This window comes from Anser anser (assembly GCF_964211835.1).
Source record: "Anser anser genome assembly, chromosome: W".
Taxonomy (NCBI): domain Eukaryota; kingdom Metazoa; phylum Chordata; class Aves; order Anseriformes; family Anatidae; genus Anser; species Anser anser.
In genome coordinates this window covers 954,710-976,576 of record NC_139731.1, presented here as the reverse complement: position 1 = coordinate 976,576, position 21,867 = coordinate 954,710, and the positions used below count along the sequence as shown (strand labels likewise).

The following is a 21,867-nucleotide window of genomic DNA, read 5'->3' as shown; positions in this document are numbered from 1 at the left end:
CCCAAAGTATTTGCCTTCTGGCCAGTCCATAATCACCTCCAAGATTCCTGGGCGACTGGGGTTTCCTATTCGAGCCCGCTGAGTCATCAGTGCAACCCACTTGCTCCATGTAGCATCAGTTGCATGATGTGTAGAGGGGACCCTTCCTTTGAACATCCAGCCTAGTACCGGCAGTCGGGGTGCCAGGAGGAGCTGCGCTTCAGTACCGACCACTTCCGAAGCAGATCGAACTCCTTCATATGCTGCCAATATCTCCTTTTCAGTTGGAGTATAGCGGGCTTCAGATCCTCTGTATCCCCGACTCCAAAACCCCAGGGGTCGACCTCGAGTTTCCCCAGGTTCTTTCTGCCAGAGGCTCCAGGTGGGACCATTCTCCCCGGCTGCGGTGTAGAGCACATTCTTTACATCTGGTCCTGTTCGGACTGGCCCGAGGGCTACTGCATGAACTATTTCCTGCTTAATTTGTTCAAAGGCTTGTCGTTGCTCAGGGCCCCATTCAAAAGCATTCTTCTTACGGGTTACTTGGTAGAGCGGGTTTACAATCAGACTGTAATTTGGAATATGCATTCTCCAAAACCCCACGACACCTAGGAAAGTTTGTGTTTCTTTTTTGCTAGTTGGTGGAGACATAGCTGTTATCTTGTTGATCACATCCATTGGGATTTGACGACGTCCATCTTGCCATTTAATTCCTAAAAACTGGATCTCTCGTGCAGGTCCTTTAACTTTATTCTGTTTTATGGCAAAACCGGCCTTCAGAAGGATTTGGACTATTTTCTTCCCTTTCTCGAAAACTTCTTCTGCAGTGTCACCCCACACAATGATGTCATCGATGTACTGCAGGTGTTCAGGAGCTTCCCCCTGCTCCAGCGCAGACTGCATCAGTCCATGGCAAATGGTAGGGCTGTGTTTCCACCCCTGGGGCAGCCGATTCCAAGTATATTGGACTCCCCTCCAAGTGAAAGCAAACTGTGGCCTGCACTGTGCTGCTAGAGGGATGGAGAAAAATGCATTAGCGATATCAATTGTGGCATACCACTTGGCTGCCTTTGATTCCAGTTCATACTGGAGTTCTAGCATGTCCGGCACTGCAGCACTCAGCGGTGGCGTGACTTCGTTCAGGCCACGATAGTCCACTGTTAGTCTCCACTCACCATTAGACTTTCGCACTGGCCATATGGGACTATTAAAAGGTGAATGAGTCTTGCTCATCACTCCTTGGCTCTCCAGTTGACGAATTAGCTTATGGATGGGACTCAGGGAGTCTCGGTTGGTGCGATATTGCCGCCGGTGCACAGTTGTGGTAGCGATCGGCACTTGCTGTTCTTCAACCCTCAGCAACCCCACAACAGAAGGGTCCTCTGAGAGACCAGGCAAGGTAGACAACTGTTTAATGTCCTCTGTCTCCAAAGCAGCTATGCCAAAAGCCCAGCGGAACCCTTTTGGGTCCTTGAAATATCCTCTTCTAAGATAGTCTATGCCAAGGATGCACGGAGCATCTGGGCCAGTCACAATACGGTGCTTTTGCCACTCAATACCGGTTAGACTCACTTCAGCCTCCAATACAGTTAACTGCTGGGATCCCCCCGTCACACCATAAATACAGATGGGCTCTGGCCCTTTATAGCTTGATGGCATTAGAGTACATTGTGCACCGGTGTCTACCAAAGCCTTATACTTCTGTGCGTCTGACGTGCCAGGCCATCGAATCCACACAGTCCAATAAACTCGATTGTCCCTTTCCTCCCCCTGGCTGGAGGCAGGGCCCCTCTAGTCCTGGTCAGAATCTTCATTTCTGTGTTTAAAGGACTGCCTGCTGGAAGTTGGAGCAGCAAACCTTTCAGAGAACTCCTTTTTCCCAATTGTTTTCCTTTGCAATTCACGTACCCGTGCCTCTAGGGTCGCAGTAGATTTTCCATCCCATTTTCTCATGTCCTCTCCATGGTCACGTAGGTAAAACCACAGGGTGGCGCGGTGTGTGTGCCCACCATATTGTCTTCCTTGCATAGATGAACGTTTACCCCTAATAGCTGAGACACTGGTTTGTACAGGTGGGGAGGAAAATAATCTCTCTTCAAGTTGGTGGATCTTTTCAGAAAGTTTCTCCAAGGTATTCTCTTTTAGCTGGTGGACACTGGTTCGTTCAGGTGAAGGGGAAGATAATCTTTCTTCAAGTTGGTGGATCTTTTCAGAAAGTTTCTCCAAAGCATTCTCTTTTAGCTGGTGGACACTGGTTCGTTCAGGTGGAGGGGAAGATAAATTCTCTTTAAGTTGGTGGACCTCTTCAGAGAGTTTCTCCACAGCTGAGACACAGGCCTTTAGGGAAGAGGAGAGATTTCCTTCGTACTGCCGGAGTATTTTAGTCACTTCATTCACTGTGGGATTCTCCTCCGTTTTCCAGGTTAGTATTGCCAATGAGCTGGCATATGATGATGGGGCACTCTGTACAAACTTCCGCCACATGGGTAGTGTACACCGGACTGCATCTGGATCTGCGGATGTTTGTGCGTCGTCTAGGTCCTTATAAATTACTTCCCGTATGGCCAATTCCCTCAGGTACTGAATTCCCTTCTCCATGGTGGTCCATTTGCTTGGTAAACATACAAGTTCTTCCTTGAAGGGATACCTTTCCTTCACAGCTGACAGGAGACGCCTCCAGAGGCTGCGAGATTGTGCTCCATCTCCAATTGCTTTGTCAATGCATGCGTCCCTAGCAAGGGATCCCAGCCGCCTGGCTTCCTTGCCCTCCAATTCCACATAATTGGCTCCCGTGTCCCAGCACCGGAGCAGCCAGGTGACAAGCTGCTCGCCTATACAGCGACCAAAATCTTTTCGCACATCTCGTAGCTCACGCTGGTATAGAGTCCGGGTAATTACTGTTGATTTTTCGACATCCTCATCCTCATCTTCAGTCTTCTGCACCTTTGATGGCCGGTGTAGAGTCCGGGTAGTTACTGTTGATTTTTCGCCATCCTCATCCTCATCTTCAGTCTCCTGCACCTTTGATGGCCCAGCCTCGTCTTCACTACGCCCAGACTTAGCAGAAGACTGTCTGCGTTTTAAACGACCTGAGCCTCTATACCATTTTTTCACCTTGTCTACAGGGGCAACTTGCACTGCTACAGCTCGTTTCTCTGACCCAGACACAGGGTCTGCCACAGGGGTTGGAATACCCTCTGCGGGGTCAACTTGCACTGCTACAGCTCGTTTCTCTGACCCAGCCACAGGAGTGGGAGCAGCTGCATGAGCTGGGGCAGCTGCAGGAGCTGGAGCGGCTGCAGGGGCTGGAGCTGGAGCGGCTGCAGGAGCTGCAGCTGGAGCGGCTGCAGGAGCTGGAGCTGGAGCGGCTGCAGGAGCCGGAACGGCTGCAGGAGCTGGAGCTGGAGTAGCTGCAGGAGCTGGAGCCGGAACGGCTGCAGGAGCTGGAGCTGGAGCGGCTGCAGGAGCCGGAACGGCTGCAGGAGCTGGAGCTGGAGCGGCTGCAGGAGCTGGAGCCGGAACGGCTGCAGGAGCCGGAACGGCTGCAGGAGCTGGAGCGGCTGCAGGAGCTGGAGCTGGAGTAGCTGCAGGAGCTGGAGCGGCTGCAGGAGCTGGAGCTGGAGTGGCTGCAGGGGCTGGAGCTGGAGCGGCTGCAGGAGCTGGAACGGCTGCAGGAGCTGGAGCGGCTGCAGGAGCTGGAACTAGGTTGCTAGTAGCATCAATTGCAGCTCGATAGGCACAAGCCAGAGCCCAGCACGCTACAGTGATTTGTGTCACTTTGGAACTGCCAGAGTCATGACACCTTTTTTTCAAGCATTCTGCCAGCTTTTTAGGATTTTGCAGTTGTTCAGGGGTGAATGTCCAAAACACTGGAGGTGACCACTGCTCTAGAAACCTGCCCATATCCTCCCACACTCCCTGCCACTCGCAACTATCCCGCCTCAAGACAGATCTCCGGATGAGATTCCTAAGTAGTTGTTTAACCCTCCACAAAATCTGAAACGCATTCAGGAGACATAACAACAAGAGCAGGCTGGTCTGAGTATCCCAAGGATATTCAACATCTCGGAGAACCACCGTAACTAACTCGGGGGATAAGAGGGTGGTGGTGAAGGAGAAAGGGAGAGTGAACAGGTAGGGAAACATGTCTTCCCCTGTCCCCTTCACAGATTGGCTCCCTAACGAAAACAGGCAATAGGTGTAATTGCTAATAGTTTCCGAGATATGGGTTCCAAAGTATAGAGTCGACGTCAGTGCTGAGTACAAATACCAGGTTAAAGTCGTGACCAGATATTTCATCATTTCATAAGCCATTGCTACACCGCACAGTACCATAACAATCTTAAACCAGGGCCCGGAAAGGATAAACAGTGCAACAGGGAGCACATACAGAAAGTAACGCACCATAAAACTCAATTTGGAATACAGGTACAGCAGACTGGAGATTAAGGCAATCAACATCGTGACTAGCAACTATTAAGCAGGTCCAATACTTATACCAATTTTAGTTTAACACACTCTGGTCAGATTTGTCGATATCTCAACCCTTCGGGCCCCACGTTGGGCGCCAAAAGGACTGTTGTGGTTTAACCCGGCTGGCAGCTAAACACCACACAGCCGTTCGCTCACCCTCCCCCCTCCCTCTCTGGGATGGGGGAGAGAAACGGGAAAGTGAAGCCTGTGAGTTGAGATAAAGACAGTTTATTAAGACAGGAAAATAATAATAACAATAATAATAATAATAGTGATAATGGTAATAGTATTAACAATAATAATGTGTAAGAAAACAAGTGATGCACAATGCAATTGCTCACCACCCGCTGACCGATGCCCAGCCTATTCCCGAGCAGCCGGCCCCCCCCACCCCGGCCAGCCACCCCTATATATTGTTTAGCATGACATCAGATGGTATGGAATACCCCTTTAGCCAGTTTGGGTCAGCTGTCCTGGGTCTGTCCCCTCCCAGCTCCTGCTGCACCCCCAGCCTGCTCGCTGGCAGGACAGAGCGAGAAGCCGAAAAGTCCTTGGCCTGGTGTAAACACTGCTCTGCAACAATTAAAACATCAGCATGTTATCAGCGCTCTTCTCATCCTAATCCAAAACATAGCACCCTCCCAGCTACTATGAGGAAAAATTAACTCTGTCCTAACTGGAACCAGGACATCTCTTTATCAGACTTGGCACAAAACTACTCCAGAGGCAAAGGAGCAGGTAAGTAAATGGCTTTAGGGTATCCCTGTGTGCATGCTTCCTGGGCTGCCCTCAGCTCTCTTTTAGCAAAGCCACACAAGAGGACCAAGAGGTTTAGATTACACAAATAAATGCTTGTGGTTACAGACTGACTTCCACTGAAGTTCAGGGGAATCAGTCAGTGCAACAAAGGACTGGTCCTTTTTGTGGTTTTGTTCCTCCTCTTATAACCGGGAAATCTGACTCCATGATCTTAATATTTTTACTATTAATCTTCTGACGAAAATGTTTGGCAGGGGAGCAGAGAGGGGTCTTGTGTGCAAGCCCAAATTATAGCAAATTCCTGTGTTACTGTTTTACAAGCTGTCATGACTGCAAGTACACTTTTTATCAAGCAGAAAATGTAAAAATAATCAATCAAACAAACAAAAGCCTCTCATTGTGATGACAGACATTTTCCAGCAACATTTTAACTCCATCTCACTGACACTTAAGAGTCATGTTGATGATGGTCAGTTTGTTTTCTGACACTTTATAATGCTTGAAGAAGGAAAAAGCAATCTGTAGGGAAGAAACAACCAATTTCAAACTACTCCTAGCAAAGTGCAAGTGCTAAACAAAGATATTTTTCTATACAGCACAACCTCAGGACAAGAAAAAGTTTGAAGTATGCTGTAGGCTGAATTACTCAGTAAACAGTAGCAATAAAATATTTTCCTACTGTATTTGATGTCTTTAAAGCTGAACTCTTAAAATTAGAGCTGACTGACCTTGCAGGACAAGGATTCAAATTACACTCCTGAAGTTTTGGCTTTGGCTTGATATTTTCAGGGTAATAGTGACAGTATTGATCTGCTACTATCCGGTTGCTTCTCAAATCAAAGCATTCAGCAGAAGTCAGTTGATAACCTGCAATATGAAGTGGGAGAAATAACATGTGATGCAGTGCTTTTCCTGTCTCTGTCTGAAATGCATGTAAGTTTTGGTTATGTATAAGCCTAACTGAAAATATCAGTGATTTTGGACAAAACAGCTACAGTTTTACAGATCAGATTAAAAACAACAACTTTATTTACAGAACAACTTCACGCACTCTAAGTCTTTCAAAAGGGACTCACCACCAGTTCTAGAACACATGACTAAATGTGATCAGCTTGCTTAAAGCCTGTATATACACTGACAATTGACGAAAGTAGAATCTTTGGATTCTAGAGCAGAATCTTTAGCAAACTGTAGGTCCATAGGACAATGTAATTAAGAATTCAAGTAGCTGTAGATACTAGTTAACACCCACATTGCAGTAACATTCGTTACACTGCACAAAAATGCAGTGGTCCTGACCTGATGGAATTACAGGTAAATTACATGATTCAGGAAGAAAAAAAATGATTAAATACACATGAGGAATAACTTTTTTAAGGTCACTTCTGAAAAAACAAACAAACAAACAAAAAACAAACAAAGAAAAAACAAACAAAAAAAACCAAACCACAAACAAACAGAACACAACAAGGTGCCCAGAGAATTTGCAGTCCTACATGGGACACATCATTAGATACCAGAAGCTCTGCCTCTCTGTGTGGTGGGTGTCTATATCTCTTACACTTCAAATACCTAACCTGCAAATGTTTGTCTTGCTTTTCTCTCTGATCCAGAGAGAATCTTTTCCTTCTTTCCCTTCTTTCTGTGTCTTCTTCATAGGACACCACAAGAGTAAGACTGTACCAACAATCTCTTATTTCCAGAATGATCCCAATTCTCCAAGAGGAAACGGAGTGTTACCCTTCTTTTGTGGGTTTACCAGCAATAATTTATTCCCCTTGTATCAAATTTAATTAGTATTGTCAGAACAAGAAGTAGAAAAATATAACCAGAAAGTAAAATAGTAAATTTGCATAACTTCCTAGGAAAAATCATCATGCCAAACTTACACATAGCAATATCATCGTGCATTATTACCATCTACTGAAAACTGCAGCTTGTCTTTCACCTTGTTGCTGATGTTATTGCTCTTATTGGAATTTATATTGGCAAAGGCTGGATCAAAAGATGAGTAGTCACTAATACTGATGACTTCCGTAGTTCCAGAACTCCTACTGACTTGTCATAGAATATGTTAACATGTAATGCAAAAACTTGCATGCATCCTATTAGATGGTATCTTCTCCAGATACCCTGAAAATGCAAGCGCAATCTAGCAGACATTGAACAAATATGTCTTTCCCTACTACCATGTGTAGTGGGAAACTGAGGATAACCAGTATTGTCAAACATAAACTCAGAAGCCTAAAGCAAAAAGAAAAATGAAAAGCTGAAATTTCTTGGGCGCTGAGATTCTTGCATTCAGTTTCAGGTCAGAGAAATAAAGCTGCTGGTGGGGATGGGTGGAAATGGAGAAAGGACATATCCTGTGATTCCAAAGTGGGCCCAAATCCCACGAGCCCTTTATGTTTGACAGCTGTACCATGACATGCAATCATGTGGATATCCATATGTATAACGTACAGAGCTAGTATGATGCTAAATAATGCAAAGGCTACTACTATTGTTACTACATCCCTCCCTTCTTTAGGTATAACTACATTTATGCACAGATTTTTACCTATTTTAAGGGTCTAAATCTCATCTCAAAAGCTGGAAAAGATCTTGCATGCAAATAACTGTTTCTGGAAGACAATGGTAAGTTGTTACCTCCTCCACAGGATGCTGAACAAGGGAAAAAATCAGTTTCCTTCCATCGGTGAATGATAGGCTGATAGAACATAAACTGGACTGAACTGTCAGCAGCACCAGCATAATGGATCTGAAAAAGATGTAACAACAAAGAGTGAACTTGATATTAATATCAAGTAGAATTATTCTGCCCTATGCATCTTGCAGCTATGAAGCATCTTGCAGCTACATAAGTACCAGAGGAACTTTGCCATAGGAAAGTGAGATGCATAAAGCAGAGCATAGATTGGTGGGAAAATCTTTGCCACAAAATACAAATAAATTGCCCAGGCATGGTCAATAGAGGTATTTCTGATCCTCTGAGACCACTTTCTGAAATAAAGAAGAGGTAAATGCATGGCTAGTGCTGTCAAATATGGGGGGATGTGGACTGATATTTGTTCCATCAGATCACCTACCACTATCTACTGGCTCTCCCTGCCACACTGACATGGGATTTAGATCCTTAATGTTCCCCAAATACCTTCTGAAACCACGTATATTAGATACCGAGGATAAAAATGAGAGGCTGTGGTGTGAGAAATAGAAAAGTATAAAAATTCTAATTCCAGACTTTTTTTTGTTGTTGTTGTTTCTGAGGTGAGGTCTCTTTTTCATTCTTCTTTGTGGCACTGTCATTATTAAAAGACAGTCCTTCTGCTTACTTTATTTTGGCTGCAAAAATGGTCCTTTCAGTCACAGGTGTGGACTTTTGGCTGGAGCCAAGAGCTTGTTCAGAAAACTGTCTCCCAAGTCCGCAAGTACTGGCAACTTTTAAACCATCTGAGCTTCTCAATGCCCCCAGTACCTTGTGTGCCAAATGGATTTCCTTTGTAAACCAGAGTTGGAGGTGCACAGAATAAAATAAGAAAAGATTTGTTTGCTAAAGCAGCTCCTCTTGTACCTTGCTCAGAAACAATCCTTCCTGCTTGATAGCTGTACTCTTTAATACAGTTATAGGGACTCCAAAATCTCTGCAGGGCAGCCCTTGCTTCTACCTCTATGCTCTTGAACAGATGTACGGGAATGAACAGTAATGCTGCTAAAACCTCTCCCAGTTGATAATTTGTCCTAGGGTATGATGTGTTGCTTGGACATCTCTGCATCACTGACATGGTGAAAATGCAGGACTGAAAACTGACAAATCATTGGCAGAAAATATGGATCCTTCCCCAGTTCAGTACTCCTGCTCTCAGCACTTCTCCCTGTTCTTTTTCTCAGACAACTTAAAATGTTTCATTACTGCCTTTTTTCCTGGATTTTCAACCAGTTGCCCTGTTTTGGAAACACCGTTTTTCAATCTGTCCGTCATTTTCTCTCTTTCCAAAAGCTGAGAGACATCATCAAAGACTACACTGTGAAACAGAAGCAAAAATATGACAAATTGAACCGAACAGCGTAATCTGGGTTGTTTGTTTTGTTTTCCTCTGTAGATGGACAGAAATATGATTACAAATTAAAGTAAATCTCGAAGAGAAGGAAAAAGATGAAAATATTGCAGGATATGTTGAAGGCTGAAAGAAATCTGGCCCACTGTGACTAAGGCTGCCCTTTTCTAATTTGAGTAAACAGTGACGTAAACTCCCCAAACTAAAAAAAAAAAAAATACAGCTGTAGCAATACAGCTTCTTCAGCAAATGGGAGGCTTTTTGTATGGATTAATATTGTTTTGAGTCTGTGTGTCAGAAACAGGATATCTAATTCCTTATGTGGGGATGGTGCATTAATCACACACTTGAGAAGGGTCTTTCTGGGCTTGTGAAAGCCTTATGCACTTCATGGAAAAATATTCTATTGTGCTGGAAGAAGGTCTCTGATCTGAATGTGCAGAAAAAGAGTTCACTGGGGAGAATTTTGCTCTTACTCTTCGTTTTTTAAAGATCATCAGTGATTCTTATAACTCAGAAGATATACTCAGCAGTAGGGTCTTCAGTGAATCATGAAGAACCAACTAAAAGCTCACACAGAGCCTGCTATAAAAGGATGGGGATGAAAAAGGGTTCACATAAAAAAATCAGGAAGACAGAAGCATTCCTCCCCCTGCAGACTATTCCTGTGTGTCTGCAGAATTATCTGTCTGTTTTGACACAGAGAAAAGACAGATGTACATCTTTTCCAGCCCAAAGTGGAAGTCACTCATACAGCCATGATAACAACATAGGTGGGAAAGAATTATAATGAACCGCAGCCATGATCTAAAATGATACAAAACAAACAAGTGAAAGAAGCAGGCACAGTATCGTGTATTTTTTTAAGGAGTACTGTAAGCTGAAGAAGAACATTATGTGGTGATTCCATACAGCAAAAATGTCTTATTTTTTTTTTTATTTTGTTTGACAGTTTGCTAAAGCTAAGATCTTGATCCAGGGCAAAACATCAGCCTGAGCCTTGCAAGACTCAAAGTAAGACTTGATAGCTATATGCTTTAAGACATTTTTGCTGCAGAGGGCCAACTTCCACACATTGAAATACTCAGATCTGTAGTATGGTGAAATTTTTGACCCTTGCAGTATTTGCAACACCATGCTAGCTATGAGAAAGGCCAGTGCTGAAGAAGTCCTCTAGCTAACAGCGAATTTTGCATCCCTAGGTCACTAAACCAGAGAAAATGGCAATCATTCATTGTCTTTGCAAATACAATTCTATCTAAATATATTAATAGCTAACAACAGCAATACTCATCTTATGGAGCACTCAGCCTTGCATTTGTGCATTGCAACCCACCGGGGAGCATCCCTGACTTCTGGGTTTCAGAAGACTTAGGAGTATTCAAAACATCAGAGCAGCCCTCATCACTTCATAAGACCCAGGATATCAACAGTCTTATAAGATTTGGTTCAAATTGCAGTAATCAGACTATCTAACAGAAAATAGCTGTATAGAGCACTGTAACTAGCAGCTAGAGATATCTTTTTCTTGTAGAAAGAGCGTTAAAAAATCATAGCTTATACCCTGCTTTTTATAACTGATTTTGTAAATGACCCTTTAGAATAGCACCATAGAGATGGAATAAAAAGGCATCATAATGTTTCTGAATCATTCTGACCTGTCCTGTGACCATGAAACTGATTTCTCCTTTGTATTGTGTTAAGCTTTTTCTATAGCCCTTACATTCAATCAGTTCACATAAAGATGCCAAAAAAAAACCCAAAAAATTCTACCCCACAAAAACAACCACCAAACCCAACCCTCCCATGTTTGATTTTGGCTGCATAGGCCTGAAGCATTTGTTTATGTTTGCTGAAGAATACAATAGCCTGGCCTACAAAACTGCACTAAGTCTGCTTTGGTGGTTGTGAAATTTAAACAGCAGTTTATAACAAGGAGGGATAACCATGCAATTATTAATGTTAATTGTAGGGTTAAATCACGATAAGCATATTAAGTAGTACATTCACATCTAGTGAAACTGTTGTGTTGAGGGAGGGGAAATGATATCATTTATTTCTTGTGTGTGTATGTGTCGCAAACTGAAGGACAGGGAAAGGGAATTATTATTGCATACTATCTTTTGTCTTACGAAATTTGATTTAGTATATTATGATCAAACTCCAGGCCAACTTGCTTATTAAGAAAGTTCTAATGGATTTTTCCACATTATTATTACAAACACTTTTTGCAAGTGCCAACTCTCAAATCAATAGGTTTAATTTATCAGTGCTAAGTTCACTGTTGAAGTCTTCTAAGTAACACACAAAGAAACTGGGAATAAGGGTGTGGAGAACTATCCTCCTGTGGCATATGTAATTTTGTGCTTTCATGTCAGTAAAAGCACAGTTTTTGTATGATGTTTTATCTACTTAGAGTGCTTTAATATTCCTGTTTTTATGTAGCAACACCTTACATTGAAAAAGAATGAGGAAGTGCAAGAGATTTGTTGCTGTTCATATTTTGTTTATGAAGCAGAAAAAGGAGCAAGGGAAAATAATTATATAGATTTGTTTCAAATAACATGTAACACACAGAGATGCTGAAGGTTTTCAAGTATACTGTGTAACACAGTAATGCAGTACTGTACCATGATTCTTCTGAGCTTGCCTTTTAATTCCCCTGGAGTGCTAAAGGGACCTTTGCCTTTGAAATCCAAGGAACGTGTACTGTCCATTTCTGGATTCATGTCCCTTGATCATGACAGTCCTGCATTGGGTCAGCTGCTTTTTGGGGGTGTTTTTAAATATAAGACAGCTCCCTCTGCTGCTTCTCAATCCAGCCTCTACATCAGCCAGAGAAATCACAGTGAAATTACATTATCACCAGTTTACTATGAACTATGGAAAGCATCTCTGAAACAAACTTGCTCACCATGCTCCAACCTTAGAATAAGCTGTGTTCCTTTACGTGAGTAGGATGCCTATTAAAAAGTCTTTAGACTAAATCTCTCACAAAACTGAAACAGAAAGTTTTCAAGGTTTACGTCTTTTCTCAAACCCTTCCCTAAGAACCAGGCAGAAAATCAGTGCAATAAATTGGCTAGGACAGCTGGCAGCAATGAAGCCTATTGTCTCAGCTACTGCTGCTATCAGCTACAATAATCCTTGTCCTGTCATTATCTGACTGAGCAAAATGTTGCTCTCCATCTTTTTTATAAGCACCCTTTAAGTACTGAAAAGGTGCAATAAGGCCTCCCCAGAGTCTTCTCCTCTTCAGGCTGAACAGCCCCAGCTCTCTCAGCCTTTCTTCGTAGGAGAGGTGCTGCAGCCCCTTGAACATCTTTGTAGCTCTCCTCTGGACCCGTTCTAACAGATCAACATCCTTCCTGTACTGGGGGCTCCAGACCTGGACGCAGTACTCCAAGTGGGACCTCACAAGGGCAGAGGAGAGGGGCACAGTCACCCTCCTTGACCTGCTGGCCACTCCTCTTTTGATGCAGCCCAGGATGCAGTTCGCCTTCTGGGATGCAACCACGCACTGCTGGCTCATGTCAAGCTTTTCATCCACCAGAACCCCCAAATCCCTCTCAGCAGGGCTGCTCCCAATGAGTTCTTCTCCCAGTCTGTACTCATGCCTGGGATTGCCCTGGCCCAGGTGCAGCACCCTGCACTTGGACTTGTTGAACCTCATTCAGTTCACGTGGTCCCACTTCTCAAACTTGTCCAGGTCCCTTTGGATGGCATCCCTTCCTTCTCTTGTATCAACTGCACCACTCAGCTTGGTGTCATCTGCAAACTTGCTGAGGGGGCACTCAATCCCATCATCTATGTCATTGATGAAGATATTAGACAGTACTGGTCCTAAGACAGACCCCTGAGGTACACTACTCATCACCAGCCCCCATTTGGGCATAAAGCCATTGACCACCAGTCTCTGGGTACAGTCTTCAAGACAACTCCCTATCCACTGAATGGTCCACCCTTCAAATCCACATCTCTCTCCAATTTGGAGATCAGGATGACAGGTGGGACCATGTCAAAGGCCTTACAGAAGTCCAGGTAGATCATGTCAGTCAGTCTACCCTCGTCAACTGATGCAGTCACTCCATCACAGAAGGACACTAGACTGGTCAGGCACAATTTGCCCTTGGTGAAGCTATGCTGGCTTTCTCAGCTCACCTCTTTGTCTTGCATGTGCCTTGACATTGCCTCCAGGAGGATATGTCCCATAATCTTCCCAGACACAGAGGTGAGGCTCACTGCTCTCTAGTTCCCCGGGTCCTCCTTTCCACCTTTTTTAAAAATGGGAGTGATATTTCCCTTTTTCCAGTCACCAGGGACTTTGCCTGACTGCCAGGACTTTTCAAATATGATGGAGAGAGTCTTGGCAACACCAGCCTCAGGACCCTGGGATGCATGTCATGAGGCCCCATAGACTTGTACTTGTTTAGTTTAATCAGGTGGTCTCAAACCTGCTTTTTTGTTTATAGTAAGAGCATCTTTGCTCCCTCATGTTCAACTTGGCATCCACTAGGACCTCCCGTGTGTTTTCTGCAAAGCTACTTTCCAGCTGGGCGGCCCCCAGCAGGTACTGATGCCTGGGGTTGCTCCTCCCACGGTGCAGGACTTTGCATTTCTTGTTGAACCTCATAAGGTTCTTGTTAGCCCACCTCTCCAGCCTGTTGAGGTCCCTCTGCATGGCAGCATGACCCTTTGGTGCATCAGCCACTCCCCCCAGTTTTGTGCCATCTGCAAATTTACTGAGGACAAATATATGCCATAAGTGGATTTGGGGGGAAATAAGAGAATATTACTTCAAATCCAGAACAAGTATCCTACTGAGACTGGAAGAAAAAAAATTGACAAATAAAAACATAGTAGCCAAAAGCCTAATTAAGCTACAATCACAAGCAATAACAAGCAATTAACTGCTACCTATAAAACAGCAGTAAAATGAAAGGGCATTAGAAAAAACAAACATTTAGTCAGGAAGATATCAAATGGAAGAAGGGTTCAAGATAAATTTCCAATTAAAAGTTCAATTATTTTGCTTAGAGCTTAAAAGACTCACAGACTGAAGAGAGAAGCAAATACTGTGGCAATGTGGTCTAGCGTCCTTTAAATACTGAATTCCTAGAAGCCATATTAAAGCATGTATTTTAAAAATGTATGTAATAAAATCTTAGACTGTGAGCAACTGGGAGTCCAGCATACCGTTAAGTTGCTGCAATATTTATCCTTGCTACTATAAGGGTCCCAGAATCTCAAGTCATGTAAGCCCTCCCTACCTTAGTTCCCCATCTTCCAGTAGCATCATATCATAATGAAGTGTTTAACTTGTAACATGTATTTACATATGCAGAACACATTTCACTAAAACACTTTGAAAAGCAAAACATCCATGTGACTTAGAATTTTTTTATATTATTATTTGCAAAGAAGGGGTGGTAAATTATGCTTATCTGAAAATGTATCGCAGTATCTTCACTATTTGGTTTAATGCTTGCAGAAGGGAGTTCAAACCTGACTCAAACCTCTAAAACGCCAAGCCTTTGAAATATATTAACTTCAGACTAGTTTATAACAACAGAAAAAGTAACTGCAATAACTCCAACTGCAAATTAGATCAATAAAAAGGTGATGGCTGGCAAAGGATAAATGCTGAGAAAAGATCTTCGTTTGGACAGTAACAGAAGTACTAGCCAGAGTACTATTAGTCATGTAGCTGTTTCCTACTTGGAGACTGGTTACCTGTTTGGTTACCTACTTGGAGACTGGTTACCTGTTTTACAGAGCATACTCTACAGCTGTTGACATTTTCATTAGTGCTAACTTGCACTACTGGTACAGTACTTAAATAGCTTATTTACCAAGTATTCAGAAGTGAATCAAAACAGTTTTACTGGAAACCACTGTTACCGCTGCAACTAATAAGAACATAAAAACAGCCTTCAAACAAGAATAGGTTGGATTTCCAAAACTTTTTTTTTTCCTATTGACATGAACAGAACAAAGTATGTATTTTTTTTGCATTACTGGAACACAATACTTTTTTTGTATTATTTAACAGTTTGATGTTGAAACCACTCTTTAAATCACACTGTGCCTAACAGTAGATCACTGAAGAGAAAACAGGCCAGCTTACTCCTGGTAAACTTACATTTTTGGTACAGTGCCCCACTACCTACCATATACAGATTTATTTTAGAACTGAATGCACATGATCAGAATCAAGGACATGAAATTATCCTAGTTACCAAAATCATCGTGAACATTGTTTTGTTCTAATATTTTAGTGGAAAAAAAAGATTATTATTTAGCTTTTCTGATATAAATAGAAATATGTGAAAGCACCCTCAGAAAGCAACAAATGTGAAATTTTGTTATTTATAACGGACCCAATTCCTTATCAAGGTGTAATTTGACAATCATATTTCATTCATTCAAAACAAAAAAACCTTCCCTGCTAAAGCTGTGCAAGTAATTTAAATCAGAATGTATACATTTTTTTAAGAAAATAAATAATACAGCTTTCTGTCAAAAAAATATACTTCTCGTATACAAGTTGTTACAAAATAGATGAGTTGTTACTCAAGTAACAAGTTGTTACTAACAAGTTGTTACAAAATAGATGAGATATTTTGATGTTAAGTTTTCTTAACCTTTCTAGCCCTTTGAATCAAAATAAAATGAAGCCAATCAACAGAAAATTAAAACTCTCAGGGCTATTCTGGTGCTTAATGAAATATTCCACAATACAGGGGAAGTAGATTAGAAATATCAGTAGGTTCTCACTCCCAAGGCAGTCTTAAGTTCACCACAGAAAATAAGATGCTCTCAATTTCTTTAGAATTTAATTATGCATAAAGAACACTTCCGAGCTTTTATATTAAAACATTTCAAAAGAACACACATACAACAGAGATGCAAAATAGTTTTTCAACAGACTTCCTGCAGATATGAGAATTCATAGGGTTTTTTATTTGTTTGCTTTTTACAGAGCACCAAGAAAATGAAAGCAATCCTCTGACTAGTTTAATAACTGGAATTCAAGATCCTATAGACTATCATCCGCCAAATTTGTCTGCCATGGCAACTGAGAGCTCTAAGGAACAGAGAGAGAGTCACAGGTACCATTAATTCAAAGATGAAGTAGGCATGTAACATGCTTCCCGCACACAACTTGCTCTGCAAGAGCAAGTTAAAAGGATAAGCATACAGTTGAATATGTTTGTTGGCATGACTAAGCCACCAAACCATCTTAATTATAGTTTATACTAACAGCATTTCTTATCCAGTAAAAACTGTCTACATTCAGCTTTCTTCCAATACAGCAATGACAAAAAAAACCATCATCTTTGATATTACTATACTAAGAAGAATTAGAAGCATGTACACTTCGCCTAGAAAAACTCCTCCCATGTTATAATAGCCAGGAAAATGGCAGTAAGGAAAGTACAGAAGAGAACTTCTTCAGCCTTCTAGACTCGAACCATAAAATTTTGTAAATACTGGCCAAGAAGCTGGAATCCCAAATAAGGATTCAGTAGCATCCTTTCTGTTGAAACATCAGCATTTGTTTATCTGGTCATTAACTGATTCTGTATCATGTCTCTATTTGGGAGCTCAGTCCTCTAGCTGAGTACCTGAGGAATTTTATTATTTTTTTTTAAACAGGCATAAACTTAATGAACAAGGGCTCCACACAAGTGTGTTAATTTGCAAAAATGAGGCAGAACTCCTTTAGATACAAGTTTTTACTTTAACATAAATTAACTGTTCATAAATTATTCCAGACTTAATAATTTCATCAAAATAATTAAACATACACAGAATTTCAATTTCTTCTGGGTAATTTGCAATTTTAACTCCAGGTCATATAGTTCCTTTACAACTATTTTTCTTCCTCATTTTGGACCTGATTCTACTTGCAAAATTCTTTTTGCTTACTAAAGGTTTATAGTTGAAACAAAGATAAAAATTCCTATTTACAAAAAAGCAACAGCTATTAACTGCTGTGAAAATGAACTGGAGTATAAATTATGGAAAGCAACAGATGGTCAAGTAGGGCATGCTGAAACAATGAACAAAAGAGGTTTTGTTGCTCACTTTGCTTCTCTACCCCAAAGACCGTACTCAACAGAAACTGCAAGCACTTATCAAGTAACATAACTGCACAGAAAAATTTATCCTGGAAAAAGAAATAGTTATAAACCTTAGAAGCATATTTTAAAATGCTTACCCAAAGTCTTAGAGTTCTAAACTCGTATTTTGCACAACTACATAAATGAAAACCCTCTATATCTATCATGCTCCTTCATACTATTTCAGTTGCCAGTGCTGCTCACTCCCTTCCCCCTTTCACCAAAAGTTCTATCAAGAGGTAAAAATCATTTAAAAATGCAGGATTATGACATTCCCAACAGCTAACATGCATACTTCAAGTACAGGTAGAACAGTAAATTAAAATGCAAGATGAAACAATGAATCAACAGGTTTTACTTGAAAGTATCAAAAAAATCTTCATTTCAGAAATACCTAGCAATACTCATCTATTGCTTCACTTGCTTAGAATTACAGTGACAAACAATATTAGTATTTTCTTAAAAGAAAAACATTATGGACCATGTAAGAAAAAAAGAAATCTGAGAGCCAAAAGGGAAGAGTAAGTCATTCAATTGGCTTATTTTCTTAAATATGAACTACCTTCAATTAAGGAAGGATTGATTTACACAGTGGACAGTGACCTGAAGTACAGCTGTACCTTTAGGTACGCTGCTAGATTGGTTACTATGGCAAAAGAAGGTTGCTCTGTAGTCAAATATACAAATATGCTGTCATTTTGTCTGCACCAGGTTCTGAACACTAACAGAGAATAAGATGTTGTATTTTAAAGACCTTTATGGATAAATCTTGCATTGCTTACAGATAACCAATTTATTTTTTGTTCATAGTACTGGTGCTAACAAATACAAGATTGGATGGATTCCCCAACAAACAGATAGTTCTTCCACAGTAATTCTGAATCAGTGTTTCCTCAAAAACACCATGCATTTTGAGTTTGATACCTGGTTCCTCAACTCCACACATTTAGCTTCTCTTGCCCTGATCAGCTCCTTATAAAAAGTGCTGAGCTAAAGGCCAAGTGAATCTAAGCACATGCTCCCAAACATTCATGCAAAGAAAAAAAAAAAGTGGAAGACAATGCACTTGCATATTCTTTGAACTATTCTTTGGACTACTGCAGAAGACTATTAGACTAATTACCAGTAGCATACAAAAAAAAAAGTATTAATTCAGCCCTTTAAATAACAATAAAAAATCACAATGATATATCATAGAATCATAGAATGGCTTGGGTTGGAAGGGACCTCAAAGATCATCTAGTTCCAACCCTCCTGCCATGGGCAGGGATGCCGCCCACTAGATCAGGTTGCCTCAGGGCTTCATCCAGCCTGGTCTTGAACATCTCCAGGGATGGGACATCCCAAACTTCTCTGGGCAACCTGTTCCAGTGACTCATCACCCTCTGAATAAAGAACTTATTCCTAACATCCAATCAAAATCTCCCTTCTTTCAGTTTAAAACCATTCCCCCTTGTCCTGTCATTATCTACACGAGTAAAGAGTCCCTCTCCATCCTTTTTATAAGACCCCTTTAAGTACTGAAAGGCTGTGATGAGGTCTCCCCGGAGCCTTCTCTTCTCCAGGCTGAACACACCCAGCTCTCTCAGCCTTTCTTCATAGGAGAAGTGCTTCAGCCCCTTGATCATCCTCATGGCCCTCCTCTGGACCCACTCTAACAGGTTCACATCTTTCTTGTACTGGGGGCTCCAGACCTGGATGCAGTACTCCAAGTGGGACCTCACAAGGGCAGAGGAGAGGGGCACAGTCACCCTCCTTGACCTGCTGGCCACTCCTCTTTTGATGCAGCCCAGGATACAGTTGACCTTCTGGGCTGCAAATGCACTCTGCTGGCTCATGTCGAGCTTCTCATCTACCAGAACCCCCAAATCCCTCTCAGCAGGGCTGCTCCCAATGAGTTCTTCTCCCAGTCTGTACTCATGCCTGGGATTGCCCTGGCCCAGGTGCAGCACCCTGCACTTGGACTTGTTGAACCTCATTCAGTTCACGTGGTCCCACTTCTCAAACTTGTCCAGGTCCCTTTGGATGGCATCCCTTCCTTCTCTTGTATCAACTGCACCACTCAGCTTGGTGTCATCTGCAAACTTGCTGAGGGGGCACTCAATCCCATCATCTATGTCATTGATGAAGATATTGAAAAGCACCGGTCCCAAGACAGACCCCCGAGGGACACCACTTGTCGCCGGCCTCCACCTGGACATACAGCCATTGATAGATATATTCTAAGTTTGGAAAGAAGCTTGTACCTGACAATGCTACACTGAGATGCCCTTATAACAACTACATCACCAACAAATTTTTCCTCATACTCTGTAACAAGTCACTACAGAAAAGCTGAGCCCAAATCCTATAAAGACTCCCATCTATACCATCAAAACAAACAGCAAACACATATGCTCATACTCCATCTTGGAGAGGAAAAAACGTTTATCACCACAAATTTCTGAACACACAACACTGGTAGGATATATGTGAGCAGCTGAAGCAATCAAACAATTTATATCCGTACAACAGAATTTAGATGTTTGCAAAAATCCATAACTTGATTCATACACAGTCACACTTACATAATCTTGGTACATTGTAGACCAAGGCCACAGAAGCATAAAAACAAGCATGAAATTCTTCTTTTTTACTGGGAGATTCTGGGTCCTCACTATACGAAGATGTGGAAAAAAAAAAAAAGTCTTGCACACTGATGCTAGAAGTTGGCAGAATCAACCTCAACTACTTTCGTCTAAACAGAATAAGGTAACAGGAAGTGAGATGGCATGTCCTGAAACATTCAAGCCTTGTCAGATACTAGCAATATATTAATTACTTGATAAGACCAGATAGCTTGCTTTTTGAAATCCCAACTCTTAAGAATCCACCAGCTGAACAAAAGTTGTAATTACTCCAATTCCACTAGAAAACATCATCTCACTTGCAATACCAGATTCAGTACCCAAAGCCTGTAGGAACCTAGAATTTATTGGCCTCAAGTGCCTAAACTGTACTGTCAAAATACCAAATTGCTGCTCCCATTAAACAAGGAGGGGAAAAAAAAAAAACAACAGAATCCAACATATCCTGGTGCAAAGCAATACAACAACAACAATCTGATTGCAAGACCTTGCCAAAGCCATCAGATCCTTGTTCACAAACATCTACATTCAGTTGCACAAAATCAAATAAGCCATGCTTAGATGGCTAGGAAAATCTTCACCTTCTTAAAACCTGGCCCTAGAGACCTTGGAAAGGTTAAGCCTAGTTTTCTTATATTCTCAAAGCTTTAAATATTTTTCCATATTATTATTAGTAGTATTCCTGTATTTTTCTTTTGTCCCACAGATCAATCAACTCTGCAAAGGTGGAGGGAAGCAGCTGGAGAGAACAATTAAAGAAGATGCCACATAGTAAGGCAAACATTAAGGTAGAGAGATCTGTACCACGTGGTAGCCTCACCTCCTGGATTCGTTTGCGGGACTGCTGCAGTGACTCGCAGAAAGCTGACTCCACAATCAGTAAGATTGTAAAGTAGGTATGTTTATTCATCGCTGGGCGGCACGGGGGGTAGTCCCACCAAAGTCATGCACGCCCTAACGCGGCAACTTGCTTTGGTTATATATAGTAAAGAGTTACATATGCATGAAGTTTCCCAGTACGCCTATACATATGCATGACCTGTCCCCGCTTAGTATTAAAATTAGCTCCAAGAAGTCATTTCCATAAACTCCTCCCGTCTGCACTTGCGCAGTGCCTTCTGGTGGTGGGTGCTGAGGGTCATGAGGATGAAATAAGATGTCTTCATCAGAGTTGAACTTTTCACCTCATCTCCTTGCGCATGCTCTCTGAGGCCTTGGTCACAATCTGGGCCATAAGGTTGGTTTGGTCCGGTTCTCGGGGTCCGAGGGGCTCCTGTTATCTCGAAGCCTTGCATGTTTGGCATTCTTTATCTTGTCCTTTTGTGAACAGTCCTCCTTATCTCTGAGCCCTTGGTCAAAGTCCGAACCATAAGGTTGGTTTGATCTGGTTCTTGGGGTCCCAGGGGCTCCTGCTATCTGGAGGCCTAAGCGCAGCACAGGCACAGTACATCGCAAATATAGCACATATTAAGCAATGAGTGTTGCCTACATATTCATTCTTAATCAATCACTCTCTAATTTCTAATCCCATGTTTCAGTAGCACCTCCTCGTACCCCTTTTGTCTCAGCTCACTCAGGCTCTCATAATACTCTTCAGGATTGTCAGCCTCAGCGAAGAGCACCTGCAAAAGTATCTTCCAGCTGCAGGTATTCAAGCTGTGGACCAAGTAAACTTGCAGCTTGTAACAGAGCGCATCCATCTCCTGCTCAGATCGCTCCGGGGTTCCGAACAGCACCGTCCACATGCCCGAGGGCTCCTCGGGGAACACAGACAGGTAGTGCTCCAGCTCCAAGTTCACCGAGCACAGCTGCTGGTACACTGCCCGCAAGTCCTGAAAAGAAAAG

The 21,867-nt window shown here is 42.2% G+C and overlaps 1 protein-coding gene across 2 annotated transcripts in view; it reads right to left on the bottom strand.

Annotated features, from left to right (window-relative positions):
- The window catches only part of LOC310888671 (ADAMTS-like protein 1), an 83,307-nt gene that overhangs the window by 16,256 nt on the left and 45,184 nt on the right, over nt 1-21,867 (bottom strand). For both annotated transcript variants that reach the window (XM_083815608.1, XM_083815609.1), the window contains exons 5-6: nt 7,861-7,972; nt 5,940-6,078 (exon numbers count right to left, since the gene is read on the bottom strand). In XM_083815608.1, the coding sequence (XP_083671734.1) occupies nt 5,940-6,078; nt 7,861-7,972 (251 nt within the window). The remainder of the gene's footprint in view (nt 1-5,939; nt 6,079-7,860; nt 7,973-21,867) is intronic.